This window comes from Tigriopus californicus, chromosome 2 (assembly GCF_007210705.1).
Source record: "Tigriopus californicus strain San Diego chromosome 2, Tcal_SD_v2.1, whole genome shotgun sequence".
Taxonomy (NCBI): domain Eukaryota; kingdom Metazoa; phylum Arthropoda; class Copepoda; order Harpacticoida; family Harpacticidae; genus Tigriopus; species Tigriopus californicus.
The window spans coordinates 15,023,374-15,036,802 of record NC_081441.1 but is presented as its reverse complement, the minus strand read 5'-3'; the positions used below and the strand labels follow the sequence as shown (position 1 = coordinate 15,036,802).

The 13,429-nt window shown below is 45.3% G+C and overlaps 1 protein-coding gene across 1 annotated transcript; it reads left to right on the top strand.

Moving 5' to 3' along the window:
* The first annotated feature begins 6,193 nt into the window (after positions 1–6,193).
* On the top strand, positions 6,194–11,101 carry LOC131892885 (lysosome membrane protein 2-like). The gene is made up of 3 exons (XM_059242751.1): positions 6,194–6,349; positions 7,634–8,826; positions 9,526–11,101. The coding sequence occupies exons 2-3, from the start codon at positions 7,675–7,677 to the stop codon at positions 10,177–10,179; spliced, it is 1,806 nt and encodes a 601-aa protein (XP_059098734.1). The 5' UTR covers positions 6,194–6,349; positions 7,634–7,674; the 3' UTR covers positions 10,180–11,101.
* Positions 11,102–13,429: the final 2,328 nt, after the last annotated feature.

Here is a 13,429-nt window from a genome sequence, read left to right as displayed (position 1 = left end):
TTGTCCCCCCCCCCCCTTTTCCCCTCCCTCCCTTCTCGTGTGATAGGAACAGCGCCACTCTACGAACAGAATTGCCTTTTGATCATGGATCCTCATCCGCCCCTCCTTGATCCGCCTCATTCGTCGATGGAAATCAATTCCCAGGAGCTGGATTCTCATCCGGGCGTCGTGGAGGATTCGATTCCTCGGGCGGAAGAGCAGACCTCGCCACGGTGATGCAGCTTAGCATGGAAGTGGTCAGGACGAATTCGAATACCCCACGCCCCGGTTGGATCCGAGAGCAGCGCAGACTCCAGTCGATCGCCGCCCTGAACCATCGTCGGCGCCTCTGAGGTCTCCTCCGCCTTTGCTGCTCACTCAGGAGGATCAATCCACGGGATTGGCAATTTCCGCTGTCGCCTCGGCGGATTTAAGCATGGCCACGACAAGCACGACGACATCCGTCCAGGATGATGGCAAGAGGCTGAGCCTGCCGGCGTGGAGAAGAAGGTTGATGCCTTTTCCGAGGCTCTGCCTTCAAAAGTAAGGATAATTTCGGAAGATAGCTTCAAACCAGACGAGCTATCCACCCCGAATGCGGCGGCACAGGCTCCACCGGAGACGCCATCAAATGGCACCAATGTGGAGGAGGAGGAGGAGGAGGATTTGGAGAAGGATATGCCACAAATTGCGAGCTTGGCGCCCGAGATTAGTATGGAAGTGCTGCAAGTCGAAAAAGCTGATAACCCCGAGGTCAAAACGCCGGCTGAACATGATCCGGAAGAGTCAAGCGTGATCCTGGGATCATCGGTCAAGTCGGCCAACCAAGAACAGGGAAGCAGCAGCGACGATTCGATTAGAAAAGGAGATGTGAAGGCCAACGTCGTTAGTATGGGAATCCTGGAAGTGTCCTCGGATGGTAAGCTTACTGAAGCGGTCGGCCTGTCCAAGGGTGAAACCGGGCTTAAGAGCAATCAGGACTTGATGATGACTCCTCCGTGCAAGGCCATGACCAAGAATGTGGGCGATGCGTTGGAGGGTGAGCAGCCTCATTTGGCGTGTACCTCCTCTGAGTTGGTGGTAGTGAAACAGGAGCATCTCGTCGACGAGGAAGAGGACGGATCTGGCCATCTCATGGGATCCCATATGGTTGCCGAGTTTGCTCGCTTCAACGATCTGTCCAACACAGCCACGAGTCTGCTCCAAAGAGAGACGGATGAAGACCTGACCAATTACACGAAAACGTGTCTCCTCAAATCCCACCACACGGACATTCGGTTTGTGGTACGAAAAACACGTGGAATGATGTCGGAATTCATCACTGTCCAAGGCCATTCCTTGGTGTTGTGCCAATACTCCGCCTTGATAGCCCAAATGGTGCAGCAGGTCCAATGTCCGTGCCACTTCTCGCCGTGTTATCATCCTCAACCCTCGCTGGACATCTTTCTTCCCGACTTCCCCGTGGCTGTATTTCGAGATCTACTGTCGCTCTGTTACACGGGGAGCGTGGGGATTTGCACCCATCACCGATTCATGGACATCAGCGAGTTGGCCAACGTGCTCCAAATCGATCTCTCGGGAGTCTCGTTCGTTGATGTGGACCGCAAAGCCATCGTCCGATGGCCTCGCACGGCTGGAACGCCAGTCTCGACTGCCCGCTTAGTCCAGCCCCCCCACTACGCCCAAGAATCCCCCAGAGAAACGCCCAGCCCGATGCCGGGACCGGCGGCGTTGAGCAACGGGGCTCCGTTCAATGATCGGTGCTACATCTGCTTCTCGGGCTTCGATTCCGCGTCTAAATTGCGCACCCATTTGGTGGGTCACTTCGCCGCGGAAATCAGAGCCCGCTACCCACTGAGCAAGGACGTGTGCGAGTTGTGCGGCCGAGGGGTCAGTCAACCCGTCAGTCACATTGCCTTGAAGCATGGCGTGCTCTTCGATTTTGTTACCTACGAGAAGCAACCGTCCATATTCACTTGTCACTTCGTCAAGTATCGGAAGCTGCCCGTGGCCGGATCGAGATCCAACGAGCTTGGACCCGATCCTGAGTATCCCGAACCCACGATCTCTGCCCCCGGGTACAACAGTGGCGTCGGATCTGGGAATTATGTCAGAAAATCAAAGCGGAAAAGGAAAGGCAAATGGCTGCATGTCCCGGATGAACATATTCCAGAATCTCTCCGTGATCGTGAGGGCCAGATCGAAGTCTTAGGTACCGACGATTTCATGTAAAGGCCTCAAGCCCGGACCAATCACATTTAGTTACTATCATCATCATCATCCTATGTTCGCAACAGATCAATTTGTTTACATTCTCATCAGGTGGCTTGATTAAGAAAGGAAATCGATTTTGAAAACGAAGCAGGTTTTTTTCATGTTTATGGAGAATTGATGACGACGCGTACTTGAGGTTCAACTCCCGTGGCAAATAATGTCAAGGGTGCTCCATCGTCTCGCCTCTTTCAAAAATAGTTTCGAGAATCTAGATCGAACCAGAATTTGTTGCAGTAGAATAATTATCACTCACTAAATTGACGGATGGCATCAGTTCGGCGTAGAGAATTGGGTCGAGTAATGACATGGGGCGGATTTAACCTGACCTTTGACAAAGAGCTCGAAGTTTCGAGCTTGCCAACCCAATCAATCATTCAAAATGACTTAAGCCTTACTTATAATACCTTATCAAAAAAAAAAAAAAGCACTTAGTGCTAAAGGAACCGCAACGTATGGAGACATGGTGGTAGACAACAACTTCGGACAGAGCTCCCGAAAACTACGTAGCTCTCTTCCACATTTCTCTCACCCGGACTAGATAGAGCTGGTCCTCAGACTTCTCGATATGTGGACTGCGAACGAAAGTGAAAATTTCCAATCTCCTAAATTGTGCACTTAATGTCAAACAGCCACTTGATACGACCACAAGATCTTGTTGAATAGATGAACGTGGCCAAATTTGTAACCAAAACTGTGATGCTTAGGGAAATCAGGAGAGGTGGTCAAAGTCATGTTGCAAACACCAGGTAAAATTCGAATTTTAAGCCTATATCTAAGCCATGTAAGCTTTTGACCATATCACTTTGAAAGGAACCACTTTAGAAGTCAATGCTAAAAAAATGAGCTACCTTTAATTCAAGTGATTTGTGTTTCTTAATTTATTGCTTTTATTGGAAAAGTGGCTCAGAGTGGCTACATGACCAAGAGCAGGCGGCCGATCCGGCGGGAAGCTCGTTTGCAGTCCATATTTCTAGGAGCTCGTGGTTATTGTAATTGATTGATTACATTTGTAACATAATTGACAATTGAATGGCAAGAGGTGTCACCGCACAGTCGTAAATTTTTACGGGGCCGTTAATTTGTTTTCGTTATAGAAGTTAGAGAACGGAGAGAGAACCAAGTTATCCAAAAGCGCCAAATCAGATTGAAGTAGTGGAGGGAAGAATTTCTGTGAATGAGTAAAACAATGTCTTTGTGACCAATGAGTGTGTCCAACAGGTTTGTTTAAGCCGAAAATAGTTCAAGTCCTTTATGCATTTGAAGCCATTTGCGCATTCTAAGACTTCGTGACAAAATTATGGTCACACCATTCCACCCTTGTCAGTAGTTGAACTTTGCTTTAGAATTGCTACAAGGGTTTTTTATTTCCGTGAAAGCAGCCCTTATGCTTCTTTCAAAACTTGCTGCACGGACACCTTTGGTGAAGCGACAGATGATCAGGCCATTTTCCCCTCAGTGAATAATGAGGTTGTCCGTTTGCTTGGGAATTTTGGCGGGCCGGTTTGCTTCGGACGTGTTTGGGCTGTTGTACTTGAGCGACATAGACCGCTATTTGTACCGAAGTGAGTTAGTTCAAAGCATGGATTTCAGTAAAGAAACAAGACCAAAAGTGGTAGATAAATGTAAAGATTGACAGGCTATGTAGATTATGATTGATCGGGACATTGACCACTCAAGGAATCGAACCTAACACTTGTCACTTTTAGGCCAGGAGAAAGAAATTTATTTGATGGTGTATATTTTCCTGATATACTTTAATCTGATGCAATAATGGAGTTTTAATGTTTGTACTCAATTTCCTCCGAACTGCAATCATTCTCATTGACAAATATATTAAAAGATATGCAATGCATGAGGATGGATTGTATTGTCTTCATATTTGGATTTCTCTCTTCAAAAGCTTGTTATATAGTTGGACTGTCGTGATTTTTAAAGTAGTAAAAGTGACATCAATTTACTTTTGCTTTTATTGATTTGAATTCCTTGAATTTATAATACAAAAGTTTTACCCTCTTTTTGTCAAAAATATTTGTACTAATCAGTTTTCATGGCCTGCCTTCATTGTAGTAGAGCTAAGAGGCAAAAGGATAACATTTTCAATACAAAATCAGCAGCCGTAGATTGGGATTATACAGTATTCAGAGAAGGTACAAAAGTTAATGTGCATTCTCAAAAAATATCATGAGCTTTGCCTCAACCCAGCTTTTAGGGTCAATTGTAGAACCCAAAGAGGCTTCTTGGGCGTTTTCAGAGCACCTTCAAGCCCTCAAGAACCCAGACTGGTTTGAATAATGAATTATTATTATTTTGGTTTGTTTTTTCACGGGCTTATCTAACCTCTACAGGGAATTTAATCCCCAGCACTATTAGTGCAATGTTTTTACCCGCCCTTGCCATCAGTGTTTAATGACTAGTCATATCTGGCAAGTTTAATTTGGGGGTGGTTTGCGGTGTGAAAAGTATTTCCACAAATCAATACAACACCCCTTCATCCATTGATACCTTGGCTCATTTTTGCTGGTGCTCACTAAAATGGTGATGTTGGATAGGGCTAGTCAAGTAAACGCGTTCATGGACAACTGACGTTATTCCATGGAGTAAAATCAAAGACAACATGCCCAGCCAAACTGCACTTTGCATGCATTGAGTTTTGACATTTTTTCCATTTTACATGCTTGTCCAAGCAAATAGCATTGTGGTATGGAGCCAATTTGATAGTGCGTTCACCGAATTACACCAAACATGTTCATTTAGGAGGGTTTTGTAACACAACTCGCTCAAAATCACTCAATTATTGAAAATTCAATGGGCGAATGGTGTGAGTTGACTGTGATGTTTGTCTTAGTTCTCTCTCCCCAAAATCAGGGTGCCGGACCACATTTTTCCTTGAATTTCCTTTACTTGACATCCCCTATTGAAACGATTGAAACCCAAAGAGTATAAATAACGTCTACAAAGCCCTCAAGCTCTCACGACGTTGCATCGCCTTCAATTCGTTGCCGAGTTGGTCTTTCGATCGTTCCTCCTGCACTACAGCCGCCGGTCCAGTTCTTGTCAACGACCCACAACTGCCGACTAGAACTCGTTTTCGCTTTGATGTGACTTTGTCATGTGGGCGACTCACAAGACAAGGTTGTGAATGCTGCAGCTTTTTTCTGTTCTCAATAACTGTAGAAGCCCTAGCCCTGAATAAATGAGCAATGAAAATGAGAATAAAGAGTAGATGATCATAGTTTATGATTGAGAGAGGGCTACTTTTTAATCCAATAATAGACTGACTTACTGATACTGTCTTATTGAAATGCCAAGTACTGTGACCTCTCAAGAAGACTTTGGAGAAAGATGTCTACAATGAATTGATTTAGGACCATAAGAATCGTGCTTTGGCTCTGAAGTTGACAAGGTCAAATTGTCCTAGTTCTTATAATCCATCATGCATCTTTGGAATCAATTCAATGAAAGAAATATCATTTTGATTCAATTAACTCTGCAATAATAGAGACAAGAAGTACTAGAACCTGGCATTTACCAAGTTGCTTTGCTCTAAAGGGTTGGGTAATGGTAATCATGCTTTCGTTTAAGACGCTTTGCTAAAACGTACTCTAACATACAACCCATCACTACACAAGCTCTTCAGTTTGAGTGACATAGAAATGCACATTATGCATGCACATATCGCACATTTGTAGGGGGTTTATTTCATCATCTACTTTAAAAGAGTAGATCCTAAGCACTTTCTTACTACATTTTGGTCCTTATTGCTCCATTTACGAGTGCTTTCTTCATCTCATAAATAAAAAAAATCACATGAGGGACGAGTCATTGCTGAGCCCATTATGGGTATAGGTCGTACCATCATTTCCCCTCCTGCCACGTTAGTCATCCCTGAGGTCGTGCACGTCGTGCACTCCCACTCCATCCATACTGCTGATGAAACAACTACGTATCCTTTTAGAACACCGGTGTTTCAGTGTTCACCAGACGGCGACTCGTCGAGAGATCCATGATTCCCGTAGAAGTTGGACCATCTTTGCTCGTCAGTGATAGTTTGATAGTTTGAATTCGTTAGGCTTTTGTCGGCCCCTCTCTGGTTCAGGTAAGTTGGAAAGCCAATATCAATGGCAACATGGTTGTATGTATGTACGTATGTATGTGGGTATGTATGTATGTGCCATGCAGGCAATGGAATCGCTCGAAATCACCGTCGTACGAAGGATGCTTCACTCTCTGAGGTTGACTGCCATAAGATGGCCTTAAAGTACTCGTACTCTCTTTTTCTTTTTTTTATGATTTATTTCATTTTGTCACTTTTCACTCAATTCAAACTCAATGTAGTGGGCGTAGTACTGAACAGTAGGTAGCATTAGTATCTACGTCCTTCAACATTAAGAGCAAAAGGTCTTTAGCGTGTGTCGTTAAGGACCAGCTCAAATACGGCGCCGGGTGAGAATATTGAGCATTCAAGGCCAAAATATGCACCCAAAGGGCTAAAGTCCAGCTTTTCCAACTGTCAAACAAGCTTGTCAAGTAAATTGACCTTTAATTGGCGGTCAAAAGTCCATCCAGCGAGCTTCTCCAAGGGAGGCTTGAATAAACACAACACGAGGCCAGGATCGAGTTATCGAGTTGGGAATAAGATTCGGAAGACCCTCCCTTGAAAGTTGATGTTCTGGTGGTGCAGAGCCCGTCTGGCTTCAAGAAGTAAAACTTGATGCCACTGGCTAGCTAAGAAGGCCAAAGCCGGTTTGTGACCAAAACTGGAATCCTATGCCCAAGATATCCCCACCCCCGTTGTTGGGTTTTCTGAACCTAGACAGTGATGTATGTATCCAGTGATTTCGCCCGAGTGTTGTTCAAACCCGTTTTTGACACTCAGGATTTTGGGAAATCACTCGAATCAAGCGATTTTTTTGTTCGGAAGTCTCTGAAACGAAAACGTGGTGGGGTCTATTTGCTCAATAAAACTGTTATCTCTTGCATGCTTAGGTTAGGTTAGGCTCTGGGATAAACTAATTGGCCGCGAAGGGATCACTAGCACTAGGTTACAAACAAAGTCAGTTAGGTGCCACTGCACCGATAAGACTTGGATCGAGTTCTTCCGTTGAGCGTTGAACAGAAGATGCGAGTGGTCACCAAGGCGATGATTTTCTTGGGAAACTATCTCCGCCCATTTATTTGAAACAAACCGGTGACGAATTTTCCAATCGCAGTTAGGAAGTTGGCTTGAACCACGTGCGTGCGTCATCCTGACGTGCAAATAAGCTTCTTCGCTCTCTTGGTCCTTGCCGTATTCTCCATTCCGATTGTTTGTCCTAAGCAAAAGCCACCTACCTCACTTCATAAGCACCCACCCTCTGTCAGCTTTTCCCATTATTTGTAGGCGTTTGAGACACCCCCCGCCCCCAATCGAGAGCCGAAACCATGAGCGGCGAAACCGACCAATTCTTGAGCCACAACAAATCCAAACCAGCGGCTTCTCCTCCTCGGAATGGCTGCTGTCACACCAAGGGCACGGCCATTTGTTGCATGCTGACGGGGGCGTTGGGCGCCGCCGTGGTCCTGGTGGGCATCTTGGTCCTGCTCCTGGGCGAGGGCTATCTCGAGAAGGCCATTGAGCAATCCATGGCCTTGTCCGAGGGCAGTGATCGCCTGGAATCTTGGCTCCATCCCCCAGTGACGCCCCATCTCACGGGCTACGCCTTTCATATCACCAACCCTGAGGCTGTGCTCCAAGGCAAGAAGCCAATCTTGGAGGAAAAGGGTCCGTATGTGTACAAAGCAGTCAATATCAAAGATGCCGATGGCAACCTTCAGTTCCACGAGGATCACACCATCACCTACCGCCTGAGGAAGCTCTATTTCTATGAGCCCAGTTTGAGTGGGCCGGGTTTGGACCCCGCCAAAGACTACTTGACCGTGCCCAACATCCCACTATGGACGGGCCTTAATCGATTAAAGGACAAAGGTGCCCTCGCCCGAAGCGTGGGTGAGGGCCTAGTGTTGGGCAATGGACTGGCCATTCCCTTCATCAACGTGACCTTCGATGGACTCCTGTGGGGCTACGAGGATGAGCTGCCCTGTCTGAGCTTGGATATGCCCTCCGAGTGCCAAGACGAGGAGGCCAGCCCATTTGGCTCCAGTGATGATGACGACGACGACGATTGGGGTTGGGATAAGAGGAAGAAGAAACGCCGCCGGAAGCGCCAAACCCAAGACGGCCAAGACGACAGATACGCCGATATTGAGAACGACCCCGAGTCCGAATGGCACGGCATTGCCAAGCCCAAGGCCGAGTTTGTGGACTGTAAATGTAATTGGGGCCTGTTCCGGGATCGCAACGTGACGATGCGCGAACCCGTGCGGTTCTTCTCCGGGGTGGGTGATCTCAGCTCGAAAGGCGTGGTCACCAAATATGATGGTCGAGACACGTTGGGCTGGTGGGCCAAAGACTCGGTTTGTGACCAGGTCAAAGGTCAAGACAGTTCCACTCTCCCTCCGGGCATCACCAAAGAGACCGTCCTCGACGTGTTCATTTCCCTCATGTGCCGCGGATTACCGCTCCAATACGAAAAGGTAACATTAACAATCCGCGCTCACCGCTCATACACATGTACACATACACATGTACACATACATATGTACACATGTACACATGTTCGTAGATCGCGGCGTTCTCTTCATTTGAATTAGTTCACAATTTGCGTCTTAGTTGTTTCCGCCCGTTGTGTGGTCGGTTATATGATCTCCGTAATCTTCTTGTGCATTTGACCTATTTGGCACAAGCGGATTACGGAGCGAGAAACAACTCAACTCCTCAATTTTTACGTCATTTCTAGCCTTGACAGAAAGCAAGCCAAAATGGCTGATTTTGTGAACTGACCATGACACGACTAAGATGCATTGTGGACATTGCGAAAAGAACGAGGAAAACTCCCTAGTTACTTTCTCTGCGAGCAAGCTTGCCTCTGCATACCTTGCAATATGAATGCGATCTCAAGTTTTGTATTGATATCTGAGGCTCGTGAGAAGCATCATCATGAGATGCTGAGATAAACTGCGTTTAATCACCACCTGACCTCGCTCGAAAAGGTGGCGAAAATTATGTATATATGTATGTATGTAGTCAAGCCATCCGCATGAAAGCCACAAAAGACGCACTTGTGAGAACTGTTTCGGTGCCCTCGGTTGTTCATTCATTCATTCATAGCTGCACACATTCATTTTCTAATCTAATAAGGGAACTTATTGATCTCACCTTCCTCTCAATCGCAGGAAACGGAGCACGCCGGAATCCGGACCTATCGCTTCATTCCCCCTTTGAACGCCATGGGAGCGCACGACGACCCTGACCCCGAGAAAAGGAACCCTGACAACGAATGCTATTGCCTCGAGGACGAGGGCTTCAAGTGCTACAAATCCGGCGTGTTGAACATGGAGCCTTGCAAACGCGCCACCCAGGCCCCTCTGGCCTTGAGCATGCCCCATTTCTACAACGCCGACCCCGTTTACCAACAGGGCGTGGGTGGACTCACGCCCAACAAGGAAGACCACCAGTTCTTCCTGGACGTAGTCCCCGAGTTCGGCTTCCCGCTGGCCATTCGACCCCGGTTCCAATTGAACATCCTCATCGGGCGGTATGCCTCCGGCACCTGGGACAAGATCCAGAGCATGCAAGACGAGATTCTCATGCCGTTCCTGTGGGCTCAGGATGGGTTTGACGAGCCCTCGGAGGAGATGGCAGAGAAAATCAAAATGGGTCTGGGTGCGCCCCAAAAGATCCCTCTCCTGGGCGCCGTGGTGTGCCTCTTCATTGGCGCCGTGCTCATGGCCATTTGCTTGGGCTTCTTCTTTTGGCAGAGACGAGTTCGAGCCTCGCGCAAGTTCGATGACGCCAATCAATTGGGGATGAGTCCGTATTCAACGTAGTCAAATCTGATATAACATTAATTCGAGGGTCGGCATATTTTCGACCCTCCAGAGACCGACAACTGCTCCCGGCTCCACACATAATGACCAAATAGATATTTTGGCTGTGACAGTCACCCAAGGGAGAGAGGGAGATTTGAGAAGTCTTTTAGAATGTGAAATACGGTCTTCTCCTCCTCCTTAGAAACTTTGCACCATTATGACTCGTTATATGTCCTTCATTCATTGATGTTAAGTACGATGGATGGAACAATATCAATGACGTTGGTGGCGAAGAATAACTAAAATTAATGCCAAAACCTATCAAAAGACCATTTTAGCCCATTTTTATGTTACCGCTCAACTGATGGGCCACGTTTCAATCGAGAATAACTTGAAAGATTGCCGAATCAAGAGAAGAAGAAAATCTCCACCGAGACATCTCGTTTTTTTACTTGAAGGGCCTTTGCGAACGTCAAATTCACTAAACGGCCAAGATGGGGTGGGCTGTATTTGGGGGATCCAAGTGGAATGATTACTCAATTAAGCCATTTGCGAAGAGGGGGGAGCCCATTATTCCTCGGGCATTCCTCCCAAGAAGGTCGGTCCATCCCGCCAACTAGCTAGCTCATCGACAAACTATTTGCTGTATGTACATATCACTGTTGCCCGTGTTCTGTTCTTTATTCTTTATCAGATCTATGCGCTGTGTGTGCCTTGATTTAGAAGGAGGCTCTCTTCAAAAAGGAACTCTTATGGTCTCCGCATCTCAACCACAAGATGCTCCTGTCTGCCGAATAACATCCTGATAAAATTGAAAAGTATGCTAGCCACGTTTTAAAAAAAAATGCTTTCATGCTGCTTAGTCATTAATCTTGTCTTATGGTGATACTGATGTTCATCGATTGGCAATGAATAATAAAGACAGTCTCTGTTGTACAAATTGTGATTGATTGATTGCCGTTCGAACAAGTATTTAGGAATGGGGTTGACCAGGTAGGATGGAAAACCGAGATTGAATCCGGTTTGAGGATTGAAGTTGGAGTAATGCTGGGACGGGTTCAGATTGCTGAGTGATTAGATTGTGCACAGGAAGAGGGACCGTACTTAGTGTCCTTCCTTCCTAAAGGTCTCCCAGGTTGATCACCAAGCTTAGGATCAATGACGTCATCTAATATGAAGACAAGAGGACAAGTGGGGCCTTGGTCATTTCCAATGAACCTCTGGTCTCCTTTTCTTACACGGACATCCCTTCTCCGTCCCTAGGGCATCAGTAGGCATTCACTGCCTGGCTTGATTCCATGTCCCTTTGAGCCCAACAAAACAATACAAACGAATCCCTTGTTCCCCATCTTTTGAACCCACCCCAAGCCTGAGATGACGCCCGTTTATGATGGTCTTGTGCCTCCATCCTTCAAACAAAGACCAAGAGGAAATCTTGATGGATATCATTATCATTGAATGTGGCTTCCTGAAGTGGTGTCAAAGGGTTTGGTCTAAAAATAGCCAGCGAAAACATCAAACCGCCAAAATTTTCCGCCAATATTTTGCGAAAATTCGAATTATCCGCCACTTTTCACCCGATTCCGCCAAAAATTAAGACCGTCCATTTTCATTTTACGCACACAATACACTTTTCAAAAGTTTTGAGAACAAGCTGCCAATTGCATAAAATAGATTTTTGTGCATATAGGGATTATTTGATAGCCTAAAACATTTTTAACCTTGCAGCTTCGGGGAACAATCACTCATTTCACAAATACATTCACCACTTGGGATTGAAAACTAATTTCGAATAGACATTGTTAAGTAGCTTATGGGACCATATAATCTTCAGTTTTATTAAAACTCGATTGCAAAATTAGTTTCTGTTTGTGCTATGGGACTTGTACTACATTTTCCACTCATTTTGAGATAACTGCATTGATTGTGGCAAAAAGTAATGAACATTTAAATTGCTTACATGGTTGAGTTATTCGAAATTTTTCATTACGATCCGTCGAGAGTAGACATGTGAGGTTATTATATCCCGGGGCCTGCGCCTAAATTTAAAAAACTATTCTTATTAAAATTGTACACAGACAGATGTCTTGAATGGATTGATTCAAGGCACAAAAATGTGATTACACAATAACTTGAAAGTAAATCTGAGCAGATATTGAGTTTGCATTTCCTGATTGATGATACTCAGGTATTGAGGGTAGATCTGGAATGGTTTGGAGGAAGTTATTTAGGTCCTCCTTGAATTTGGGAAGCGGATTATTTCATTTTTTTTATTAATGTCTTGTATTAGCTTGGCCGGAAATGAAGGGCAAAATAATTCTTTAAGTTGCCATAAAAAACTCAAAACGCCCAGGATTGCGATTTCCTTTTCCATACCAGCCTAAATGAATCCTCCTTCAAGTTCTTTTGCGCCAACAGTCATATTGTTAAGGAAATCAAAATCAAGAAATAGGTGGGTTGTGTAGAAATCTAGCAAAGGAGACTTCAGAACCCAAAAGGGCTTAACTCATAGAAAACCATAACTAGAATGCTTAAGTTCAACAGGAGCTGTACCGCATGAGCATGTTTCCAGGTCAGCTGACGCTGGTGGAAATGGGACAAAGATATTTCATTAAATCTTGCTTCAGGCAAGTTGAATTATTCTCATGAAACATTTGTTATTCCTCTTCTCTTTTGTTATTTCTTTTGAATCTTACAAATATACAGGTAGAAAGAGTGGTAGAATAATAAAAACCATGCTTTTTAGGGCATAATACACGTAACATGTCAAAAAAAGATTTGGACATTAGTAGAGCAAATCATGTACTCTATTGATTGCCCTTGTTTAGCAACGCATCTCGAAAATCTCGAAAGTGTAACAAAATGTATCCGAAATTGCAACGCAATGATGAGGCATTCGGAATTTTGTTTCAATCTCCCAACAATGTTCTTGAATGTGGGCAAAATGATTGCTCCTATACGTAAACAAGGTAATTCCGACACCTCTGGAGGTGAGCCTGAACCCAGGCTTGTTCCTTGCCTTTCAGTTAAGTGTTTCCACCACATGGATGAAAACTTTAACTTGAGCCCCATTTTAACCTCTTCAAAATTTCGTTCTTAAAATTGTGGTAGGACAACTTACTCAAGCCCGTCTTATGAAGGGTGCTGGACAAGAGCAATTGCTTGACAAGGAGTCTTATTAGGGGTTTCTACTCTGAATTTGGATGAGCTGTCAATGATTCAAATTTGCACCATAGTTGTCCTAAGTAGCTTGACTACGAATGAAACA

Coding starts and splice junctions, on each gene's coding strand:
- LOC131892885 (XM_059242751.1), top strand. CDS start 7,675: ATGAGCGGCGAAACCGACCAATTCTTGAGCCACAACAAATCCAAACCA. Junction 8,827..9,525: donor TACCGCTCCAATACGAAAAG/GTAACATTAACA, acceptor TCTCAATCGCAG/GAAACGGAGCACGCCGGAAT.